The following is a 26,691-nucleotide window of genomic DNA, read 5'->3' as shown; positions in this document are numbered from 1 at the left end:
TGCAGGGCTTCGCCAAGCACCTACGGGAGAGGAGGAGGTGTCACGGGAGGGAGGGAGGCGCCAAGGGCTCAGGTATGGATGCCCTCCCTCCCCTCCACTATATATAGGGGCAGGGGAGAGGGGGGAGATGCAGCCTTGCCCCTTCCTCCAAGGAAGGGGTGCGGCTAAGAGGGGGGGAGGAGTCCATCCTCCCCAAGGCACCTCGGAGGTGCTTCCCCCTTTAGGACTCTCCCCTTTTTCCTATATCTTGGCGCATGGGCCTCTAGGGGCTGGTGCCCTTGGCCCATGTAGGCCAAGGCGCACCCCCTACAGCCCATGTGGCCCCCCGGGGCAGGTGGCCCCACCCGGTGGGCCCCCGGGACCCTTCCGGTGGTCCCGGTACAATACCGATGACCCCGAAACTTGTCCCGATGGCCGAAACAGGACTTCCTATATATAAATCTTTACCTCCGGACCATTCCGGAACTCCTCGTGACGTCCGGGATCTCATCCGGGACTCTGAACAACATTCGGTAACCACATACAAACTTCCTTTATAACCCTAGCGTCATCGAACCTTAAGTGTGTAGACCCTACGGGTTCGGGAGACATGTAGTCATGACCGAGATGTTCTCCGGTCAATAACCAACAGCGGGATCTGGATACCCATGTTGGCTCCCACATGTTCCACGATGATCTCATCGGACGAACCACGATGTCAAGGACTCAATCAATCCCGTATACAATTCCCTTTGTCTAGCGGTATTTTACTTGCCCGAGATTCGATCGTCGGTATACCAATACCTTGTTCAATCTCGTTACCGGCAAGTCTCTTTACTCGTTCCGTAACACATCATCCCGTGATCAACCCCTTGGTCACATTGTGCACATTATGATGATGTCCTACCGAGTGGGCCCAGAGATACCTCTCCGTTTACACGGAGTGACAAAATCCCAATCTCGATTCGTGCCAACCCAACAGACACTTTCAGAGATACCCGTAGTGTACCTTTATAGCCACCCAGTTACGTTGTGACGTTTGGCACACCCAAAGCACTCCTACGGTATCCGGGAGTTGCACAATCTCATGGTCTAAGGAAATGATACTTGACATTAGAAAAGCTTTAGCATACGAACTACATGATCTTGTGCTAGGCTTAGGATTGGGTCTTGTCCATCACATCATTCTCCTAATGATGTGATCCCGTTATCAACGACATCCAATGTCCATGGTCAGGAAACCGTAACCATCTATTGATTAACGAGCTAGTCAACTAGAGGCTTACTAGGGACATGGTGTTGTCTATGTATCCACACATGTATCTGAGTTTCCTATCAATACAATTCTAGCATGGATAATAAACGATTATCATGAACAAGGAAATATAATAATAATCAATTTATTATTGCCTCTAGGGCATATTTCCAACAGCAACACCCTTCCCGGGGCGACCTATGCAGCCCCGACAAGAGCTTTGACGGGGCAACCTGCGAAGCACCAGCAAGGCCGTCACCCTTGAGGCCGAGAGCTTTGACACCATCGACAACGTCAAGGCGAAGGCTCGGGGGGGAGCATGCATAGTGGCATGCAGATCTTTGTGAAGATTGATAGCCTGCAGGTCCACGTGGGACCAGAAAACAAAGACCCCAGCAAGACCCTTGCTGGGGACGATTGCGGGGCCACAACCAGGCCCGCGCCCGACAAGGTTCCACCATCTCAGCACCGTTCCAGCGCGACGACCAGCTTGCCAACTAGGCAGGCGCCTGCATGGCGGCATGCAGATCTTCGTGGAGGCTCTACTATCGCGCCAGCACAGCAGCAGCCAGCTAGCCTAGCGTTGCATGCCTCGTCAGTCTAGACGCGTGTCAAGGCAAGGAGAGGCAACGTTGGACGGGGCTCTTCTGTTACCGTCCCCGATAAAGTAAGAGGGCACGTAGGCAGCACATTAAATGCGTTTGTCGTACGGTGCCGAGCGATAAGTTTGAACACTGTAGATACTTTCCACCTCCCGTGTGCCGCTGTGGCAACCCCTTTGACATATAAAAGGAGGCCCGAGGCGTACTGAGGGGGGATTCGGACTGTTTGGACTGGGCATGCACCGCAGCTAGTTCAAAAGCTCAAGAACACAGAATATACACACAAGCAGGACTAGGGTTTTACACACCAGTGCGGCCCGAACCTGGGTAAAAATCCCTCGCGCTGATCACTAGACTTGCTCTTCGCGCAGCTCCTCGCCCCGCCAACCGTAGAAGGGATCCCCGTGATCCCATAGGTGTCGTTTCCCGACATCTTGCTTCATCTTTTCGTAGTATGGGTCGATGATGGTCGGGGCGAGTTTAACCAGGGAGTCCTTCTTCATGCTACCCCAGACCCTGTAGTGCTCACGGATTTCGACAAGGTTCTTGCAGTCCAAGCTCGTAACAGTGAGCACTTTTACATCGTTAGTGGTTTCCACCATAGCGAACTTGTAGTTGGTGTCATTGACAAACCTGGCCAAACAATTGGAAGGCTCTGTGACCATGCAGTAGTGCTAGATGAGGACATGATGGTGCACACACAACTGGGCAATGGCAACCTTTTGATCTATGATGGGACGACCGCCAGTGTACTGAAGATTGATGCTGACCACCTTGTACTTGTCTCGAGAAAGAAACTGCTCAATGGTGTTGATGTAGTCGTCCACCACGGCCGGGTCGATGGTGTACACCACTGAGAGATCCGTCTCCCACGCGTGGGTCTCCACTTTATGCTCACCGAACTCCATTGGAGCGCCGCTAGACATCTCCTCTCTATGTGTCATCATGGGTGTGCTTGTTGTGTTGTCGGGCGCGATCAAAAAGTTGATGAGACTAAGGTTATTATAATGGTCATGAGAATTAAAGGGGAAGCCAGACGGTTTGGAATATCGGCATGCCCAGATGGTAGTTCTAATTTGCAGCGTGTAACTCCATCGTGTCACACGTAACTACATCACATGAAGACGCGCATGGTGCAACCTCATGCATATGGCCCCCAACGTGATCATGTGCAGGCTCCAATCGCTAGCAGAGCGTGCGCAGGGACGCGAGCAGAGCGCTCGTCGGTCGCCTCAACAACGAGCAACCAAATATATGCATATAGTAGTTGAACACGCAAGGAGAAGCTGTCCACATGCCGAGCGCGTGAGGTATGCGAGAAGAGCGCGCCGCGGCGCCTAACGGTGAGCACAGCGCGCTGCGGCGCCCGATACGTCTCCAACGTATCTATAATTTTTGATTGTTCCATGCTATTATATTATCCGTTTTGGATGTTTTATATGCATTAATATGCTATTTTATATTGTTTTTGGGACTAACCTATTAACCTAGAGCCCAGTGCTAGTTCCTGTTTTTCCATGTTTTTGAGTTTCGCAGAAAAGGAATACCAAACGGAGTCCAAACACAATGAAACCTTCGCGATGATTTTTTCTTGGACCAGAAGACAACCAGGAGACTTCGAGATGAAGCCAGAGGAGCCATGAGGCGGCCACAATGAGGGAGGGCGTGCCCAGGGGGTAGGGCGTGCCCCCACCCTTGTGGGCCCTGCATGCACCCCCTGACCTAATTCTTTTGCCTAAATATTCCCATATATCCCCAAACCAATAGGGGCATCCACGAAAACACTTTTGCGCTGCCGCAACCTTCTGTATCCGTGAGATCCCATCTAGGGGCCTTTTCCGGTGTCCTGCCGGAGAGCAATTCGATCACGGAGGGCTTCTACATCAACACCATTGCCCTTCCAATGAAGTGTGAGTAGTTTACCACAGACCTACAGGTCCATAGCTAGTAGCTAGATGGCTTCTTCTCTCTCTTTGATTCTCAATACCATGTTCTCCTCGATGTTCTTGTTGACCTATTTGATGAATACTTTTTTGCGGTGTGTTTGTTGAGATCCGATGAATTGTGGATTTATGATCAGCTTATCTATGAATATTATATGAATCTTCTCTGAATTCTTATATGCATGATTTGAATTCTTTGTAATTCTCTTCGAACTATCGGTTTGGTTTGGCCAACTAGATTGGTTGTTCTTGCAATGGGAGAAGTGCTTAGATTTGGGTTCAATCTCGTGGTGTGCTTTCCCAGTGACAGTAGGGGCAGCAAGGCACGTATTGTATTGTTGCCATCGAGGATAAAAATATGGGGTCTTCATCATATAGTTTGAGTTAATTCCTCTACATCATGTCATCTTACTTAATGCATTACTCTGTTCTTTATGAACTTAATATTGTAGATGCATGCTGGATAGCGGTCGATGTGTGGAGTAATAGTAGTAGATGCAGGCAGGAGTCGGTCTACTTGACACGGGCGTGATGCCTATATTCATGATCATTGCCTTAGCTATCGTCATAACTATGCGCTTTTCTATAAATTGCTCGGCGGTAATTTGTTCACCCACCGTATTATTTTCTATCTTGAGAGAAGCCTCTAGTGAAACCTATGGCCCCCGGGTCTATTTTCCATGATACAAGTTTCCGATCTAAATACAAAAAATATTTACTTTATCATTTATTTATCTCTACAGATCTCACTTTTGCAAGTAACCGTGAAGGGATTGACAACCCCTTTATTGTGTTGGGTACAAGTTTGTTTGTTTGTTTGTGTAGGTATTCGGTGATTTGTGCATTTTCTCCCACTATATTTATACCTTGGTTCTCAAACTGAGGGAAATACTTATAGCATCACCATTTCCTCTTCAATGGAAAAACCAACGCAAGCTCAAGAAGTAGGAGGAATAATTTCTGGCGCCATTGTCAGGGAGATCTACGCCAAGTCAAGAGATTCCAAGTACCCATCACAAATTCTTGTCTCTTGCATTACATTATTCGCCATTCGCCACTCGTTTTCCTCTCCCCTACTTCTAAAATGATTTTCAAAAAGATTTGCCTTTTCTTTGCCCCTTTTCCGTTGTCTTCTTCGTTTACTTTCGGTTTGCACGTTTGCTGGATTGGTTTGTTGCCATCATGTCTGAATCTGGGGAGGTTATCATTGAAAATCTTGAGGAAAAATTTGAATGTTGTTCGTCGGATAATGAAACTGCAAATCCTCCTAATTACAAAGCAAAAACTTTTTCTGTGGGTGATGGTAATATTATAGGAAAATGTTTTATTCAAGAGTTCTTTGATTGTATGGGATCTATGCTTATTGATAAAAGATCTATTCTTCTCGATACAAATTGTTGCAAATTCCATTGTTATGCTTGTTGAGAAACTAGAAAGAAAATTTGTGCACCTTCACCCCGCTTTGCAAAAAGTGTTTTACGAACTTCCAAACATTAATCATCCTATAACTAAAAAGATTGCAATTATGATTCTTATGCGTGAATTTTATTTTATATTAATAGAAGCTAGGGATATTTTTGCTTACTACAAAAGGATGTTGAACACCCTCCAATTGAGGATATCCTCCATGACAAAGAAACTATGCGTAGTTTGGAATCTAGGGATTATCAATCTTATAGTGAAAACCTTAGGAGGAGAGTTCCCTATGCAGAAATCTCTCAATCTTTGTACCTTGAGGCCTATGAGGAATTTGAATGGATTATTAGGGGTATTCATGTAGGATTCAATAGATTGGGTGAATGAAATGATGAAGAAACCCGTTAGAAACGAGATTTGTGTGCTTTATGACGATATTTATGGTCATGACCCCGATTACGGGTTTATGAATGGCAAAATAACTAATCAAAATACTTTTCATGATTTGAGTTCATCTACTAGAAGGGAAATAAAAGAAAGGATATATTTGTTAGGACGAGTTTGGGAGGATTTGATGAGAAAAGAATTGCATACCAAAGATGAAACGGATTGCCATGCAACAGATGCACTAGAGTTATAAGTTTATGAAAGCTCAAAAAGAAAAAATAAGTGGGTGTGCATCCAACTTGCTTGCTCATGAAGACCTAGGGAAATTTGAGGAATCCCATCGTTGGAATATATAAGCCAAGTTCTATAATGAAAAATTCCCACTAGTATATGAAAGTGACAAATAGCAGACTCTCTATCATGAAGATCATGGTGCTACTTTGAAGCACAGGTGTGGAAAAGGGATAGTAACATTGCCTCTTCTCTCTTTTTCTGTCATTTTTTTCTTTGGCTTCTTTGGCCTCTCTTTTTTATTTCTTTGGCTTCTTTGGCCTCTTTTTTTCCTCACATGGGACAATGCTCTAATAATGATGATCATCACACTTGTATTTACTTACAACTCAAGAATTACAACTCGATACTTAGAACAAAATATGATTCTATGTGAATGCCTCTGGCGGTGTACCAGGATCTGCAATGAATCAGGAGTGACATGTATGAAAGAATTATGAAACGTGGCTTTGCCACAAATACGATGTCAACTACATGATCATGCAAAGCAATATGACAATGACGAAATGTGTCATAATAAACGGAACGGTGGAAAGTTGCATGGCAATATATCTTGGAATGGCTATGGAAACGCCATAATAGGTAGGTATGGTGGTTGTTTTGAGGAAGGTATATGGTGGGTGTATGGTACCAGCGAAAGTTGTGCAACACAAGAGGGGCTAGCAAAGGTGGAAGGGTGAGAGTGTGTATAATCCATGGGCTCAACATTAGTCATAAAGAACTCACATACTTATTGCAAAAATCTATTAGTCATCGAAACCAAGCACTACGTGCATGCTCCTAGGGGAAGGGTTGGCTAGAGTTAACCATCACACGATCCCAACCTCCACACAAAGAATGATAATCAAAAAATACCTCATGCTCCAACTTTGTTACACAATGGTTCACCATATGTGCATGCTACGGGAATCACAAACCTCAACACAAGTATTTCTCAAATTCACAAATACTCCACTAGCATGACTCTAATATCATCATCTTCATATCTCAAAACAATCATAAGGAATCAAACTTCTCATAGTATTCAATGCACTTTATATGAAAGTTTTTATTATATCCCTCCTGGATGCCTATCATATTAGGACTAAATTTATAACCAAAGCAAATTACCATGCTATTTAGAGACTCTCAAAATAATATAAGTGAAGCATGAGAGTTCATTAATTACTATAAAATAAAACCCTCGCCGTGCTCTAAAAAGATATAAGTGAAGCACTAGAGCAATATTGCCTAGCACAAAAGATATAAGTGAAGCACATAGAGTATTCTAATAAATCACGATTCATGCGTGTCCCTCTCAAAAGTTGTGTACAACAAGGATGATTTTGGCAAATAAAAAGCAAAGACTCAAATCATACAAGACGCTCCAAGCAAAACACATATCATGTGGTGAATAAAAATATAGCCTCAAGTAAAGTTACCGATAGACGAAGATGAAAGAGGGAATGCCTTCCGGGGCATCCCCAACCTTCTATACCCGTGAGATCCCATCTTGAGGCCTTTTTCGACGTCCTGCTGGAGGAGGGATTCGATCACGGATGGCTTCTAAATCAACACCATTACCTCTCCAATGAAGCGTGAGTAGTTTACCACAGACCTCCGAGTCCATAGTTATTAGCTAGATGGCTTCTTCTCTCTCTTTGATTCTCAATACCATGTTCTCCTTGATTTTCTTGGAGATCTATCCGATGTAATACTCTTTTGCGGCGTGTTTGCCGAGATCTGATGAATTGTGGATTTATGATCAAGATTATCTATGAATATTATTTGGTTCTTCTATGAATTCTTATATGCATGACTTGATATCTTTGCAAGTATCTTTGAATTATCAGTTTAGTTTGGCCTACTAGATTGATCTTTCTTGCAGTGGGAGAAGTGCTTAGCTTTGGGTTCAATCTTGCGGTGTCCTTTCCCAATGACAGTAGGGGCAGCAAAGCACGTATTGTATTGTTGCCATCGAGGATAAAAAGATGGGTTTTCATCATATCTTCCTTAATGCATTACTCCGTTCTTTATGAATTTAATACTCTAGATGCATGCTGGATAGCGGTCGATGTGTGGAGTAATAGTAGTAGATGCAAGCAGGAGTCTGTCTACTTGACACGGACGTGATGCCTATGTTCATGATCATTGCCTTAGATATCGTCATAACTATGCACTTTTCTATCAATTGCCCGGCATTAATTTGTTCACCCACCGTAATACTTTCTATCTCGAGAGAAGCCACTAGTGAAACCTATGGCCCCCGGATCTATTTTCCATATTATTAAATCTCGTTTACATCTTGCTAGTTTTCGATCTATAAACCAAAAATACCAAAAATATTTACTTTACCGTTTATCCATCTCTATGAGACCTCACTTTTGCAAGTGACCGTGAAGGGATTGACAACCCCTTTATCGCGTTGGGTGCAAGTTGTTGATTGTTTGTGCAGGTATTCGGTGACTTGTGCGTCGTCTCCTACTGGATTGATACCTTGGTTCTCAAAACTGAGGTAAATACTTACGCTAATTTGTTGCATCACCCTTTCCTCTTCAAGGGAAAACCAACGCAAGCTCAAGAGGTAGCACACAACCACCATATTCTCTTCCACCTATAGTGCTAAGTCCATGGCTCACGCTCATGTATTGCGTGAAAGTTGAAAAGATTTGATAATACTAAAGTATGAAACAATTTATTGGCTGAAACCGGGGTTGTGCATGATTTGAGTATTTTGTGTGATGAAGATGGAGCATAGCCAGACTATATGATTTTATAGGGATAAGCTTTCTTTGGCCATGTTATTTTGAGAAGACATAATTGCCTTGTTAGTATGCTTGAAGTATTATTGTTTTTATGTCAATATTAAACTTTTGTTTTGAATTTTATGGATATGAACATTCATGCCATAATAAAAGAAATTACATGGATAAATATGTTAGGTAGCATTCCACATCAAAAATTCTGTTTTTATCATCTACCTACTCGAGGACGAGTAGGAATTAAGCTTGGGGATGCTTGATACGTCTCCAACATATCTAGAATTTTTTATTGTTCCATGTTATTATATTATCTGTTTTGGATGTTTTATATGCATTAATATGCTATTTTATATTATTTTTGGGACTAACCTATTAACCTAGAGCCCAGTGCCAGTTCCCGTTTCCCCCTATTTTTGAGTTTCATAGAAAAGGAATACCAAACGGAGTCCAAACGGAATGAAACCTCCGCAATGATTTTTCTTGGACCAAAAAACAACCAGGAGACTTGGAGGTGAAGTCGGAGGAGCCACGAGGCGGCCACAAGGATGAAGGGCGCACCCAGGGGGGTAGGGCACACCCCCACCCTTGTGGGACCCCTCGTGCACCCCCTGACCTAATTCTTTCGCCAATATATTCCCATATACCCCAAACCATCAGGGGCATCCATGAAAATACTTCTCCACCGCCGCAACCTTCTGTACCCGTGAGATCCCAACTAGGGGCCTTTTCTGGCGTCCTGCCGGAGGGGGATTCGATCATGGAGGGCTTATACATCAATGCCATTGCCCTTCCGATGAAGCGTGAGTAGTTTACCACAGACCTGCGGGTCCATAGCTAGTAGCTAGATGGCTTCTTCTCTCTCTTTAATTCTCAATACCATGTCTCCTCGATGTTCATGGAGATCTATTCGATGTAATACTTTTTTGCGGTGTGTTTGTTGTGATCCGATGAATTATGGATTTATGATCAAGTTATCTATGAATATTATTTGAATCTTCTCTGAATTCTTATATGCATGATTTGATATCTTTGTAATTCTCTTCGAACTATCTATTTGGTTTGGCCAACTAGATTGGTTTTTCTTGCAATGGGAGAAGTGCTTAGCTTTGGGTTCAATCTTGCGGTGTCCTTTCCCAGTGACAGTAGGGGCAGGAAGGCACGTATTGTATTGTTGCCATCAAGGATAAAAATATGGGGTTTTCATCATATTGTTTGAGTTAATTACTCTACATCATGTCATCTTACTTAATGCGTTACTCCATTCTTTATGAACTTAGTACTCTAGATGCATGATGGATAGTGGTCGATGTGTGGAGTAATAGTAGTAGATGTAGGTAGGAGTCGGTCTACTTGACACGGACATGATGCATATATTCATGATCATTGCCTTAGGTATCGTCATAACTTTGCGCTTTTCTATCAATTGCTCAGCAGTAATTTGTTCACCCACTGTATTATTTCTATCTTGCGAGAAGCCTCTAGTGAAACCTATGGCCCCCGGGTCTGTTTTCCATCATACAAGTTCCGATCTACAAACTTAGTTTCCAATCTACTATTCTTGCAATCTTTTACTTTCCGATCTATAAACCAAAAATACCAAAAATATTTACTTTATCGTTTATCTATCTCTATCATATATCACTTTTGCAAGTAACCGTGAAGGGATTGACAACCCCTTTATCGCGTTGGGTGCAAGTTTGTTTGATTGTTTGTGCAGCTATTCGATGATTTGTGCATTGTATCCTACTGGATTGATACCTTGGTTCTCAAACTAAGGAAAATACTTATCTCTACTTTGTTGCATCACCCTTTCCTCTTCAAGGGAAAAACCAACGCAAGCTCAAGAAGTAGCAGCGCATAACGTCGAGCAAAGCGTGCCGAGGGACGCGAGCAAAGGCCGGCACAGTGATACGTGGCAAATAAGACGAAGTGTGCGAGCGATGGCGGAGACATTAAGCACGAATCAGATTAGAATTGCGTGTGCGATACGTGACATACAGTTGATCCATCCGAGCTATTTGTGATGGAATATGCCATGTGTCTGTTGTGGGCAAACACTTGCTAGTATACAACCATTTGCGATTATGGAATTCATCACCGACGGGTTCCCTAGTGTGGTCCGTGTACGATGTGATATGCTCTATCTACACAACATCTATTGGCCATTGGGTGACGGGCGGTCATCCGGGTAAGCCATAAGGATGCGAAGAGGCATCCTATATCAGCAAGGACTAGCTGTGCCACCAATAGCTCATCCAAGAGAACTCTCAAGTTAACTGTGCTCAGGCTGGAGCAGCCATCAGATGGGTGACTGGATGGGAAGTTGTTTTGGTGTTAAATTAACTGATGGGATGGATCATAGAGGTCAAATTAAATGACCTCTATGATCCATCAGTTAAATTAACCTCCAGGTCCTTGGTTTTTATTTTTTTTATTTTTTAACACATGTTAAAGAAGGTCTTCCACATTACTTTTTGACAATGTGCGGAGTCGGAGTCGTTGCCAGAGTAGCTGTGGACCTCCGACTCCGGCTGGGGAGGCATGACGACGACGACAAGTCAAGGTCGCACTGCTTCCCGCGCGAGACCTCGGCGGCGGCTACCGCAACCTCTGCGCCCAGCTTCATGCATTACGCGGGTGCTTCACCAGCCCCGGTGTTGCCACTCCCACCGATGGTGCGCTTCGGCAAAATCCTAATACACTCCATGCGGCGGTGAAAACTTTGGATGGGGTGTGCGGTCGTGGATCGGGCGCGCCATTAATATGGAGCAGTGGAGCAAGGTGGGCGGCGGTCAAAGGGCTGGCTCGCCTCCCGGTGAGCCCGTGTAGCGGACTGCTAGCACACCTGCTGTCATTTCACACAGCTACTAGCACGCCCTACGGTGAGTGCATGGCGAACACGTGCATGCCTCGGCCTCCCGGTCTGCCTGCTAGCATGCATCTCGTCAACTCACACATGCTTGTACGGCACACGAGATGCGTGTGCGGCACGTATTATATTGATTTTTCCTTTTGGATGATTAATTATGCCACTTTATTGCTTAACTGAAGCATTGCACTTACATTTTTTTGGTCTAAAGCACACGGTTCGAATAAAGAGTTCGTTTGCGATATTGGTTGATAATTATTTATAATTTCCCCTATGTAAGAAGATTATATCAAAACTTATCTCAAATTTGAAAATAATAATAATATCACAGTCTATTGGTGTCAATATGACACCATGATAAGTTTCATGAATTTCAACTTAGTTTTGGATTTATTGGATTTTAAAATCAAGATTTTAGATGTTAGAAATTTCTTGCATGGGGACTAAACATGTACCCAGGGACACGTACACATATGATTTTGCAATCCATTTTCGTGCACTATCACGGGTCTCATGTAGATCAAATTTGATTTTTGCACATTTAAATCCCTGGGAAATCAATCAATGTATAAAAAACAAATAGATGTTATCTTTTTTTTCATTTTTCAACACTAAACTCCTTTGGTCGCATATTCGCTACAGAAAAAGTTTGACATGCATCTTTGGGCCACATGCACGCGGTGGTCCAGGTCGTCATCCAACACTATGACATGCGATGAGAGAAGTTGATTTGAGCAATAAGGATGGTCATTTTTTGGTTTTGTTTATACGTACGGTAGGAGTATATATATTAGTACGCGTTGAAGAGGGTGGCCGGGGGCAATACTACGCGTCATATAGGACACTCACTCGCGTGCGATGCTTCCATCCGTGGGCCCGCAAGGTTATCCTCCATCACTTTGACCCAACAAGGAGGTTTCTTTTTGGATTGTGTTGTGGTAGGATTATATAGTACGCGTCGAAGAGGGGAGTAGGGGGCCGGGGTAACACATATATACTACACACACGTCATGAATCAATCTCGCTCCATGTGGGGACTTTTCGGTTTTCGAGGCAGGTGCTGCAAAAAGTTGTGCATATTGGGTATTAAAAACATCACCAACACATTGGGCCACATGCGGACGATGGTTGTCACTCATTCGCCTGTGACTCTTCCCTCCATGGGCCCGTGAGGTCATCGTCCATCTAATATATGACACAACAAGAAAGGTAATTTGATGAACAAGGAGGATTATTTTCGGGTTGTGTTACGGCAGGTAGGAGTATATATTACGCGTCGAAGAGGAGAGGGGGGCAACATATATATACCATGTGTCATGAACCTCGGTTCATGTAGGGGACTTAACAGTTTCCGAGGCAGGTGCCACATCAAAGTTCTGCATATATATTAGGTATTCAAACATCACAGCCACACATCTCCATATATGTGTTTGGCCCACAAGCAAGCGATGGCGGTCGTCCTCTAGCACTCACTCATGGGGTTATCCGCAAGATGCTTCGTCCATCTCTGTGTGCCCGCTTGGTCAATCACTTTGATCGACAGTGATAGAGGTTAATTTGACTTATAATTAGGAGGGGATTAAATTTTGGTTCATCTTATATGGGTCGGTACATGCAACTATATACTTTGCATGCATGTGTACGCATGAATCCCTCCCACTGGGTTGAAGTGGGGGGGGTGAGCACGTGACGCATCATGAACCAGATCTGTGTGGGGACTGTGTGTTTTTCGACGCATGCATGCGCCACATCAAAATGTTGTGCTGTTAGTATTCAAACATATATGCATGCATCACGCATGTCCATACATATGTTTGGGGCACATATATACATGTAGTGGTTGTCTTTGGACACTCTCCCTTGCTTGGTTATCATTGACGACCTATATATTCATGGGCCCACGTGGACGTTCATCACTTCGACCAACAACGCGAGAGAGGTTACCAGGGTGGATTCTTCTTCTCTTGGTTCGCATTACCGTATAATCGTACGTGGATCATGGTGAGATTCTAGACCTAAGTTTGAGGGCTCGCATACACATGAATCCCTATATATATAGTATACTATGTGTCGTGAACCCTCGCTCTGTGTGGGGACTTTCCGGTTCCAAAAGCACGCGGCCACATCAAAGTTGTGCATTGGGTATATTCAAACACCACATGACACTTCATACATATGTCTGGGCCACATGCACGCAGTGGTTGTCTTAAGGCACTCCCTCGCGTGGTTGCCGGCGGCAAACTAGCCTATTTTGTGGGGCCGTGGTGGAATGTCAATGCATGACTTTGACCCAACAAACAAGAGGTTATACGGTCAAAGTGGTGAATCTTCTTAGTTAGTCTTACAATACGCCTTGGTGAGATGCCCCCTCCCACCAACTCAAAGTGTGTGTGGGGGGGGGGGAGCACAGTACTACTTCATACTAGATGAACCTCCGTGGGGTCGGGGATTCCTGGTTAATTTGCGATGCACATGTGCTACATCAAATTTGTGATTTGGTAACGCAAGAAGAGCACATATGTGGGCCTGCAGACGGTCCACATTTGAACGGAAGCAAAGGGGGGAGGGGGGTTGATGTACTCCTTTCAGTTTTGTGTTATGGTACAGTGAGATGTCAGACCTAGCTATTTGGGGGCATGCGTTCATAGCTAGGATTCCCCTCCCGGCAACACGAAGTGTGTGTGTGTGTGTGTGTGTATGTGTGTGTGTGTGAGGGGGAGGGGGCTAGCAATAATAACATGCGCTTTGTGAGACAGGTGCCACATCAAAGTTGTGCATTGGGTATTTGAACATCAAACCACCCTTTTCATACATATATTTGGTCCACATGCAAGTGTGTTCGTGTTCTGGCCCTTTCGCGCCTTTTTTGGCCAAATTTATAAACAACAGACGAGTCGGACACAGCAACCGTCTGCGATCGGGTATGAAACAGAGACGGTTCCCTAGGACTACCCATGTGCCGTGCCCCTGCCCCTGTCACCCACATGATCACAGCAGATTGGGCTCCACGAGGCTTCCCTCCCCCTCTCGAAAATATCTACTCCCCCGAAAATATCTACCCGCATCCACGTAGATAGTTTTTCTGTTTGATAGCACACGATTAGTATGTCTGGACCGTGTGCGATGTGTGTTACTCCCGCTCTACTTCAATCAGTACATCCAAATTTTCAGTAGCCCCATCATTTTACTCCCGCCTCCATCCCTCGCAAACTCAAAAATATCTGCTCGGCTAGAGTGTTTTTCTGTTTGAGAGCACACGATTATTATGTATTAACTGTGTGTGATGTACGTTACTCCCGCCCCTCTCTGCTTCAATCCCTTGATCCAAATTTTCGGTAGCCCCACCATTTTACTCCCACCCAATAAAATTTTCATTACCCACGGCATTTCCTCAAACACCACCTTTACCCACTCCATACACACCCCACATCCATCGCTCACCCCAAATCCCCCGCTCACACACATACACACCACCCCTCCCTCGCTCCAAACCTAGCTAGGTCGTCACCGCCGTCGCCGCCGCGCTGCCTCCATCGTCAACCTCTGCCGGTCTGCCCGTGCAGTTTACCCACCGATATACATACCCTTGGCACACTGAGTTTCTTAGATGATGCCTACGAAACGCCCCCTTTCCTAGAGATACCCATCCCCACCCTCCCCCACTCGAGAGCGTTGCAACCTAAGCCCGGCTACGTTTCCCGGGGAGCTCGAGGAGCGAATGGCCCAAAAGAGCTTAACCGCGGCCTCTTCGCCCGACATCGGCGAGGTGGCCGCCGAGGAAGCTGACGACAATGACTGGACCTAGACTGAGCCTTTCAATCAGCGGGCCAGAGTATTCTGGCATGTCACGGACGCTGGCTACAACATCGAGGTCATCGACACCAATAGCTTGACGCGGGTTATGTCACAGGTTAAGTTGCCCACCCCCAACCCTTCGGGTTCGACAGCCATTGATCTCATCGATGGCCTTGCCGCTGATCTCCTGCGGCTCGTTATGAACAATTTGCCATCCTTCATCACCATGGAGCCCCTTTTGTCATTTCTGAAGGACACGTTCTGTGATGCTGGCCTAGGATCCTTAGCTGGCAAGTCAGACCTCATCGATGGTGACCACGAGGAGGAGACAATCTGTGACAAGTGAGGAAACCCATGATTTGTTTTCTCGAACCCCTTTTGTAGTGAGAACATGTCCAGTATTTATTGCTATATTAGGTTGTTTGCATTACACCTTATTTATTTCTATGGTTTATGGTTGTTCAGTTGTTTGTAGTTAGCACATGTCCAGTTTCAATTGCCATCTTTGGTTGTTCCTAGTATGCCTTGTTTATTCCAATGATTAACAATGTGATGTTCTATATGTGCTAGTATGAACTGTGCAGTACAATTTCATCAATACCAAATTTAACAATAGCTCTATGAATGACTATATTTGGTTGCTGTTAAGCATGTTGTACTCCCTCCGAATCTTTTTAGTTCACATATAAGATTTGTCTAAAGTCAGGCCTCTTAAAGTTTGACCAACTTTATAGAACAAAATACCAACATTCACAATATGAAATAAATATCAGTACATGTGTCATGACTTAAATTTTCATATTGTATCACTTTAGCATGCTAGATGTTGATATTTTTTCATATAAATAGGGTCAAACTTTATGAAGTTTGACTTTAGACAATTCTTATATGCAGAGTAAAAAGGACTGGAGGGAGCATTGAACACGCCTTTCCATTTGATTTAACAATGTCACTATTTGGATACTCTAAGTTAGCTAGAGGTTAGAGTTAGTTTCTAGCTCATGATAGTTAAAAGGGAGAGAGAGATTGGTGGAATAGTTGATTATATTGCTTGAGCCTCGTGGGCATATATATAGGAGTACATGGTCATTTTGGAGTACAAGTCAAGGTAGAATAAATCCTACGCTATCCTATGTTTCCTAAATAACAATGATACTCAACAATGACTAACCCTGAACTAACTCTAGCCAAAGAGGTGTTTGGATGACAGTGTCAGATTGACAATAAATGCACTAGGAGAACTATCCCCAATCAGCACCTCTTGGGTGGGATAGTTGTTTTGGGTGGGTTTGACGCAACTAGCTCAAACTAGCCCTTATGTTTGGATACTTTAGGGCTATTTGAGCCCAAACTAGATCAAACTAACTCTAACCCATGGATCCAAACAGGTCTAATAACTAGTGTAATTAGACTTGCACAATACAAGTTTGAATGACTATGTTTGCTTGTTTTAAATATTAGGCCTGTTGCAGTTAATAACACACCTTTCCACTTCTTGTTTTTAAATATTAGATTTTTAACAATTTGGTCTTGCACATGCAGGTCCTGCGGTCAGAGGTTTTGACCCTTGACCCTTTTTGCATATGTGGAAATGAGTTGTCCATTAATATTAGTCAAGTCAGGACACTCAGAAAGATTGTTGCGATAAAGAAATTAGCGACAAAAAACAGGATGGTACTAACTATTATACCTTGTCTTTTTAATTCCTTTGCGCCATTTCAAATCTGGAGAAGATATTTATGCATATCCTTATTTTCAGGCCTTTCCAAAGCAGTTCACTGATAATTACCTCTCAAACCACATGTATGGTCTGGAGGCGAGGAAGGTTTTCATACAACACCCACGATTCAATATTGAAGTGTTCCTGAAGAGGACGAAGGATGGATGGTCAATCATCCACAAGCACTGGACTAAAGTTGCAAAGACCTTCAACATCAATGAAGGCTCAATATTCTCCTTCTCTTCAGCAGTTTTCCAGATGAGATTCATCTGTCTATGTTCCGTCTATAATGCTAATTTCAAAAGGTTGTAGATGTTGCGTGTGAAACTTGGTGCTGGTGTAGTTATGTAATGGGGTAGCTGAGTGTTGAAGCTATATGATGTTGTACTCTAATGTATTTCAATTATGAAATCTCGTTTCCTTAATATGGAAATGAAATATATTGTGTGCTTAATATAAAATGTCAATTAGATTAATAAATGGATTATTAATAATAGGGCAATTAGCCTACTAATTGGTTTTTCTATTGCAGACAATTACTGAGAAAACACCGTGGGCGATGACCTCAGGCAATGCACATAGTCTCTTGGAATAAACCGTGTTGGATCAATGAACAATCACACACGACATCGTCTTGAAAACTGTTTGCGTTAGGCCACCTTGCGCAAACGATTAGTACATAAAAAGTGTGTGATGGACAACCTTTGCCACACAGTTTCTTCTACACACCGTGTGTGATGCATTCAATAATGCAAACGATAAAATTGTTAATATCATGTGCAATGGCAACGCTATCACAAACGATTTAATGGGGAAAATTGTGTGTGATGTACCTGCGAACGGAAATGTTTTCCTTGGATTGACTATGTGGGATGTATATACGAATGAAAACATACTTCTTGGATTAACTGTGTGGGATGTACAAACTAACGGAAACAAATTCCTTGAATTGACTGTGTGGAATGTACATACGAATGAAAACGTTTAGCGGGGACTGGCTGTGTGGGATCTACTTACGACCGGAAACAATTTCGCCTGTATAATTGTATCTTTTTAGCACTATTGTACATATAACCATATTTGATCACTCCCCAGTCATACATGGCCTCATTTTGCACAGCGTGTGTGCCAGGAGGGCATATCCCCAACGGTTTCTCGGTCGTGTGGGAAGGACCCCCCATCGCAGTCACTCACTTGGAGATGGTTCTGAACACCGTCGCGAAAAGGGGTTAAAAACTATTTGTATAGCACCTCGCTGTACCAATGTGTATTCTAACTTATCCATGACTTATACCCCCTGGTATAATCCATCCCATCATTAAAACAAGCAAACTATGCAACGAAGACATACTTTTTTAAAACAGAATAGTCTGTAATGATCTGAACAATTGGCATACTTCTACTCAAAAAATTCTGAAAAATTAAGACAACATGGGAAATTTGTATATCAATAACGTGTAAAAAATTCAAAATTTATCACATTCTAGTGAATTATGAAAATATCAGTACTCGGTGCAAAAGTTTTCGTTTTTTCACAAAATCAAGTCAACTATCAACCAAATCATCCCAAAGGCTTTACTTGGCACAAACACTAATTAAAACATAAAAATGCAATCATAATAGTAGCATAATTGTGTCAACACACAAAAAACATAAAACAAAAAGGAAAAATAAAGATAATTGTTGGGTTGCCTCCCAACAAGCGCTATTGTTTTACGCCCCTAGCTAGGCGTAAGGCATTATTTCAAGTATTGTCATCCTTAGCTTTCATAATTTATTTATACATAGCATCATCATAAACACTTCTCACCAGCTCCCTTTTTTCATACATAGCCTTCCTATTAGGAGAACTCAAATGATGGACCGTGTTATCTTTAGTAATTGACACATCATCAGTTTTAACATCTTGGGAGACATGGTCATCAAGAGACTTTTCATAGGTAATGGTGAATTCATCATTTATTAGGATTTTAGCATTATCAAGACACTCTTCTTCAAAACATTGTTGATTCCATTTTACAATCCAAGAATATTGACGATTAATACCATTAAATACTTTTTGGATTAAATGTAAAGAGGGGACTTTCTTTTTAGCATTTTTCTCAAAAGCATGATGATCACAAGACTTATGTCTCCTCATAAAATCTCTACCATATAAAATTTCATCTGTCATAGGACATTCATAATTCACATTATAGAAGTCAAAGGTTTCTCTAGCTTCTCGCACTATATTGTCAAATTCATTCATGTGGATACGAGTGGTTATCTTTTTAGCCTTAGGATTGTTTATGATGGTAGATAAAAAACAATCTTACAAAGTAGGATGAGTACGTATGAATCTTCTTCCAAGTTTAATAGTGAGTGCAGAAATAGCTTGGGCATAACTATTGGTTCTTTTAAGAATATGAATATCATTACAAACCAATGTTCCCGTACAAGTGAAGAACTCTTGAATAATACTTTTTCCTATGATATTCCCACTCCCCGTCACAAAAGTTTTAGTATCCAATTTTATGGGGGTTACCATCTCGGGAGGTTTACCATCCTCATCTTCACCCTTAGCGATAACAAATTTAGACATGGTAGCAAGCAAACATTTTTTTGTGTTTTTCTATTTTTTATGAGAAGTTGGGAGATGAAAACGAGAGGCACAGGCAAATAAAAAGTAGAGCGAGTAGATGATAGTTTGTGCGAAGGTACTTGATAGGTTTTGATGATGTCTCCCCGGCAATGGAGCCATAAATTCTTCTTGCTACTTGTGAGTTGCGTTGGGATTTTTTCCGAAGGGAAGGGGAGATGCAGTACAATAGAGATAAGTATTTCCCTCAGTGAGAACCAAGGTTTATCGAACCAATAGGAGAATCACGCAAAAGCCTCATGAACAACACTTGCACAAACAAAAGCAAATACTTGCATCCAACACGGGCAAGAAGGTTGTCAATCCCCTTGAACTCGTTAATTGCAAGGATCAAATCTCATACTGGTAGATCGATAAATTGCAAAACAAAATAAAGAGTAAAATTGTAGCAAAAGTATTTTTGATTTTTGTAATATGATTAATTAAACCCAGGGGCCATGGTTTTCACTACAGGCTTCTCTCTCGAACACATAACATAGGGTGGGTGAACAATACTGTTGGGCAATTGATAGAAAAGCACATAGTTATGACGACATTCAAGGCAATGATCATGTATATAGGCATCATGTCGAGACAAGTAGACCAACTCCTGCCTGCATCTACTACTATTACTCCACTCATCGGCCGATATCCAGTATGCATCTAGGGTGTTAAGTTAATAAAAGCAGAGTAACGCCTTAAGCAAGATGACATGATGTAGACAAAGTAAACTCAGTTAATATGAATAAACCCCATCGTTTTACCATTAATGGCACCTTTCTGTCACTGGGATATAGCACCGCAAGGTTGAACCCATCACAAAGCACCTCTCCCACTGAAGATAAATCAATCTAGTTGGCCAAACCAAACAGATAGATCGGAGATAAATACAAAGCTATAACAATCATGCATAATAAAGTTGAGAAAAAACTCTATTACTTCTCATAAATATTCAGATCATAAACCCGCAATTCATCGGACCCCAACAAACACATCACAAAAGAAGATTACATCGGATAGAACTCGAAGAACATCGAGGAGAACATGGTATTGAAGATCAAAGGGAGAGAAGAAGCCATCTAGCTACTAGCTATGGACCCACACGTCTGTGGTAAACTACTCACGCATCATCGGAAGGCAGCAAGAACGATGTACAAGCCCTCCGTGATTGATTCTTCCTCCCACAGAGAATAACGAAAAAGGCCTCCAGATGGGATAGTAGAAGAAAAAAAGCTTGCAGTCGCTGAAAAATTGTTTCGGGTGGCGCTTTGTTGGTTTGGGAATATTCATGAATTTAAAGAGGCAAAATTAGGTCAAGACGTGCTACCAGGGGCCCACAAGCTCAAGGGGCACGCCCTACAAGCTTGTCGCTCACCCATAGCTCTTCTGGCCTCCTCCTGAACCTTCTAGGGTCCCTCTGGTCCAGAAAAAATTAATCCAAACTTTTTTTCCATTTGGACTTCGTTTAATATTGTTTTTCTAAAAAGCCAAAAACAAGCAAACAACAGGAACCGGCACCGGGCACTAGGCTGATAGGTTAGTCCCAAAAACTGATATAAAATAGCATATAATTGCATATAAAACATCCAAGATTGATACTATAATAGCATGGAACAATAAAAAATTATTGATATGTTGGAGACGTATCAGATTCATGGATTGATTCAGAGTCGTCCACAACCCAGAGGAACGATGGCAGCTCCGGGACCCATGCTCCTATGTCATGCTCTAGGTCATGCATGAGGCACATGCTTAGCCCTTGGAGTATCAAGCCATTCACCTGCTTTGCCTGACCATTCCACTGCGGGTGAGCCACGCAGGCGTAATCGACCTGAGTGCTCTGTGTGTAGCAAAATTCGCGGTATTCGCCCGAGTCGAAGTTTGACCCGTTGTCAATGATGATGCTCTCCAAATCTGAAAATTATCTCTATGATGAATTTGACCGCTGTGGCCGAGTCCAACTTCTTGATGGGCTTCGCTTCAATCCACTTGGTGAATTTGTCCAGTTGCACCAACAGATGAGTGAACCCACTGGTCCCAGTCCGGAGGGGTCCAATCATATCCAACCCCCAGACGACGAATGGCCACGTGAGGGGAATTGTCTTTAGCGCAAATACTAGCGTGTGCGACTAATTCGCGTAGAACTAGCATTCGATGCGTTGTTCTACAACGTCTCTGGCTGCTTCATTGGCGCGGGGCCAGTAGAAGCCCGCCCGAGACACCTTGGCAACCAGTGTTTGAGAGGACGCATGGTGACCACATGTTCCCGAGTGAATCTACTTCAAGATTTGCTTCCCTTCCTCTGGTGAAACACGGCGTTGCACAACGCGAGAAGTACTTTTCTTGTAGAGATGATCACCCATGACAGTGCAAGCCTTCGATCGATGGACAATCTGGCGGGCCTCCACCTCATCTCAGGGGAGTTCCTGCCTGAGCAAGTATACTATGTACGGCTCAGTCCACTCGGGAATGATCTTCATCACTTTGTGAACCAAATTGATCACTGACGGAATATCAACTTCAGTCGGATTGGACAGTCCGACTGGTTGTGGGGGCTCCTCTACATAGGGATTTGTTTTGATCGTCCGGGAGTGCAAATGATCAAGGAACACATTCTTAGGTACTTCCTTCCGAGTGGAACTAATCTTGGCTAAATCATCAATGACCCGATTCTTGAGTCGGGGAACGTAGTGTAACTCCAACCCCTTGAAGTTTTTCTCCAGTTTCCTGACTACATTGCAGTATCCTATCATGGTCGGGGTGCGGATGTCCTATTCTTTCATCACTTGGTTCACCACAAGATCCGAGTCGTCATAGACCATCAGTCGGCGGATGCCAAGTGAGATAGCCATTCACAGTCCATAGAAGAGGGCCCCGCACTCGGCTTTGCTGTTGGAGAATCAAAGTGAATCTGCAGCAGATAGCTGAGTCAGTTTCCCTTAGGATAAATTAGGACTACTCTAGCCCCCGAGCCATCGAAGAACATGGTCGAGTGCTCGGGGAGGCTCTGGGCCGGCTGCTGTTGTTCCATCCACTCGGCCAGAAAATCCACCAATGGTTGAGATTTGATAGCTTTCTTGGCTTCGAACTTGATGTCCAAAGGGAGGAGCTCGATAGCCCACTTGGCCACTCGGCCCGTTGCATCTCTGTTGTTCATGATTTCGGACAGCGGAGCATCCCTCACAAAAGTAACTGAGTGCTCCTGAAAATAGCGAGCCACTTTCTTTGTAGCCAGGTAGATGCCATAAACCAATTTCTGATAGTGCAGGCATCTTTGTTTGGAAGGGGTCAAGACTTCTGAAATGTAGTAAACTAGTAGCTGGGTCTTGAAGGCTTTGCTTGTTCCTCACGCTCCACAGTGAGCACGGTGCTATAACCACTTGATTCATGGTTGCGATGTACAAGAGCAAAGGCTCTCGACTGCCTAGAGCAGCGAGCACCGGCTTGGTGGAGAGCAGAGCTTTGAGTTCCCGGAACGTAGCCTGTGCTTCAGTCGTCCACTTGAATTTATCTGATTATTTCATGAGTCGGTAAAGCGGCAGGGCTTTTTTGTCGAGTCGTGAAATGAATCTGCCCAGGGCTACAGACAACCCATGAGTCTTTGCACTTCATGGAGGTGCTCTGGTTGCTTCATTCAAACTATCGCGCCAATCTTTTCAGGGTTAGCATCGATTCCATGTTCGGAAATGAGGAAACCGAGTAACTTGTCGGCTGGAATCCCAAAAGTGCACTTGGCCGGGTTGAGCTTTATTTCGAATGTGCTCGGATTTGCAAATGTCTCGACGAGGTCTGCTAGGAGGTCAGAACCGTTCCTAGACTTGACCGCGATGTCATTCATGTCGGCCTCTACATTCCGACTGATATGCTTTTGCAAGCATTTCTGAATCATGCGCTGAAAAGTCGCCCCAGCGTTTTTCAGTCCAAATGACAACGTGATATAACAAAAGCACCCGAATGGGGTGATGAAGGCTGTTTTTATTTCATCTGGGCCATACATTCGGATCTAGTGGTACCCGGCTGGTAAATAATAAATCAAATAAGATGCTAGTGGATCAAGCTAGTAAATCTAACAGTTACAACGATTTCGATGATGTGGAAGAGCGCATGTTGAGATAATTATAGGTACCGGGGATCACTCTCTTAGGTATATCGGATTTGAACTTTGCGCTGGTTTGCCATCTAATGTCTAGCATGCATTTTTTGCAAAGAAAATCTAAATTGTTTGTAATTAGTCAAAGATGACAAAGTTTTACTGTTAGTTCTCCAAAAGAGATATACTTCAAAATATAGGGAATATAAAAATAGATAATGCTTTAGGCAATCCTCCTGGTATATTTTGTACTACCTCCTGGTATATGTTAGTAAAAATCACCGAGCTTATGAATACAGTATTCACAGAAACTTTTTAGTAGTAGTGTTTTTATCTCACGGATCTCAGTGAACTTTTTCCGAAGTCGTTTTACAATCTACTCAAACCTCTTGCTTTATCTCCTCTTTTTTTCCCGCGGTGTATCAAACACTCAGTGATGCTAACTCTTACTATGATTTTATATATATATCCCTATAGGATTTAGGAGTACATATCCTCTTGATTCTAAATTACGAGTGCATTACATTAAGCACTGTGAATTTGTGATACCCTCTTGATTCTCTAGTGTGCTTTACATTACGCATCTCATCTGCAGTTCTGCACTCCAAATTAAGTAATCCAAACCATGATTAAAGCGGCACACCATGGTCACGTCAAACCAAACCTGTCCCGTCTCACCACCAAATTATATACTCCAATATACCCATGTGCACAGTACAAACATCCGTACACACCCACAGGCGAATCTGATTCGACCAGCAGCTCGGAATACATGTGGGGCCCGCCCCTAGCTAACAAACACTAGGCCAGCAGTCAGGGCCAAGAAGACCGGCCGGTAGCTTTGATCAGCTCTTCTTCTTTTTTTGCCTCCGGGGGTGTATAAATACAGGGCGCAAGCATGAGGAGGGGCCTTCAATTCACTCATCCATCTCACACAGCACACATCATCTCCTCACCTCCCTCTCCATTGCTGTGCTGGACGTTTCCTTAGCATGGCGTTTCTCCTCTCGCACTAAGCTAGCTCGCTCCTACGTACTGTTAGGGTTTGGCCAATCACCTTTAGTTGCCCCTCCCTCTCATGACCCATGACATCCATCCGCACTAGCTATAGCTGAGCTCAGTGTCGCTCTCTCTTTAGATCTCTGTCTGGTTTGCAGAGTTGCCGGGTACTGGCTCATTCTCCCTTAGCTGCTAAGAAATGCCACATAAATTATAAAGGGAGAGCACTTGCAAGGGGAGGAAAAGGCGTGGTTTGGTTTTGCCCCTCCTCTCTTCTCCTTTCACTTGTCTTCTCTGCTCGAAAGGAACAAGGGGAACTCCTCATCACATCTCACCATGGTTTTCTCCTCCTTCCCGATCTTCCTCGACCCTCCAAGTTGGGCCCAGGTAATTAACTAGCTGACCCTCTCTCTCTTCTTTAACATTTTCTTTCAACATGCCGACACACACCAGCACAATCGGATCATTTCGCTGGCTGGTTATTTTTCTCCGTGATCCGTGCTTGTTGATTGATTTGAAGTTTTCTTATTTGGTCACACTTTGTGGACTTGCTTTTAGCATCCTTCTAAGCATGTTCTTGAATATACCATGCTTTAAAGTTTATTCGGTCATAAATAATGTATCCGGCCTCTAATTCGCGCAGATGCAGCAGCAGCCTCTTCAGTGTTTCATGGGAGGAGGTGGCGGCAGCGAGCACCAGCACCACCAGCTGATCCCTGCGTCGTCCGGCCAGCTGGCGCCGCTGCCGGACGTGCCCGGCAACACTGCGGCAAGCGCGCCGCCGGTGGCCGGATCGTCCTCGGCCTCGCTGCAGCTGGTTGTGTCGGGACAGCAGGGTAACCCGGGTGAGCAGCCGCCGCGGCCGTCAGTGTCGATGACCGAGCGCGCCCGGATGGCCCGCGTGCCGCTGCCGGAGCCCGGCACGCTCCGGTGCCCGCGCTGCGACTCGGCCAACACCAAGTTCTGCTACTTCAACAACTACTCGCTCTCGCAGCCGCGCCACTTCTGCAAGGCCTGCCGCCGCTACTGGACGCGGGGCGGCGCCCTCCGCAACGTCCCCGTCGGCGGCGGCTGCCGCCGCAACACCAAGCGCTCCAGCAAGAAGTCGTCGCGCCAGGGCCAGGGCCAGGGCGGCGGCGGTGCCGTCGCGGCCGCCACGTCGTCCTCCTCCACCACCTCCACCTCGACCACCACAAGCGCCGCCGCGGCGACCGCGGCCGACGTCATCGCCAGCATGCAGGCGCTGCCGCACCACCTAGGCGGCCTCCCCGCGGCAGCCGTACTGGAGGCGTCGCTCGAGGGGTACCACAGCCACAGCCACCACCAACACCATAACCTGCCGTTCCTGCCGCCGCAGTTCCTGCAGCAAGGGCTGCACGGGTACCACTTCGCCGACGGCGACATCGGCTCACAGCTGGCCGACGGGTTTCCGAGAGGCGTGGCGTCGGGGCTGCTCGCGCAGCTGGCGTCGATCAAGATGGAGGAGCACGGCGCGGGCGCTGGCGGCGCTGGAGGCGGCTTTGTCGGAGCGCACGAGCAGTACTGGCCCGGGAGCGGTGGCGGGGGCGGGTGGCCGACGGAGTTCTTGTCCGGGTTCAGCTCCTCCTCGTCGGGGAATGTGATGTGATCGTCGGGGAATGCAAGCTGTGACCGTAGGGGATGCATTGGATTATGCATGCATGCATGCATTGGGTTATGAATTAGGTCTCCCCGTCTTAGTTTAATTTAGGGTTATGTGGTATGGTCTCGCGCGCGCTCTTCAATTAGGATGGTGTTGTCGGTTTTAACATGCCTTTTCTTCATATTTTAATCTTGGGTTATAATTAGCTAAATGGTGTGTTCCTGCCTACTTGTTAGATCGGTGTTGACGTGTAGTGGCTGCATGCAAGTGTTGTTAACTTCATGCAAGGAGGGTGATATCATATATTGAGATGTACTGTGTTAAGTTACTTAACAATACTATGTTTAATTATATGAGGAACTTGGT

At 44.5% G+C, this 26,691-nt stretch overlaps 1 protein-coding gene across 1 annotated transcript; it reads left to right on the top strand.

Annotated features, from left to right (window-relative positions):
- The first annotated feature begins 24,634 nt into the window (after positions 1–24,634).
- On the top strand, positions 24,635–26,691 carry LOC119307733 (dof zinc finger protein DOF5.1-like). Its single transcript, XM_037583816.1, has 2 exons — positions 24,635–25,091; positions 25,348–26,691. Exons 1-2 carry the CDS (start codon positions 25,041–25,043, stop codon positions 26,329–26,331), a joined length of 1,035 nt encoding a protein of 344 aa, XP_037439713.1. The 5' UTR covers positions 24,635–25,040; the 3' UTR covers positions 26,332–26,691.

Source organism: Triticum dicoccoides, chromosome 5B (assembly GCF_002162155.2).
Source record: "Triticum dicoccoides isolate Atlit2015 ecotype Zavitan chromosome 5B, WEW_v2.0, whole genome shotgun sequence".
In the NCBI taxonomy this organism is placed as follows: Eukaryota; Viridiplantae; Streptophyta; class Magnoliopsida; order Poales; family Poaceae; genus Triticum; species Triticum dicoccoides.
Note: the sequence above shows the minus strand (reverse complement) of the source record. Positions and strands in the feature narration are given on the sequence as shown.

Coding starts and splice junctions, on each gene's coding strand:
- LOC119307733 (XM_037583816.1), top strand. CDS start 25,041: ATGGTTTTCTCCTCCTTCCCGATCTTCCTCGACCCTCCAAGTTGGGCC. Junction 25,092..25,347: donor ACCCTCCAAGTTGGGCCCAG/GTAATTAACTAG, acceptor TAATTCGCGCAG/ATGCAGCAGCAGCCTCTTCA.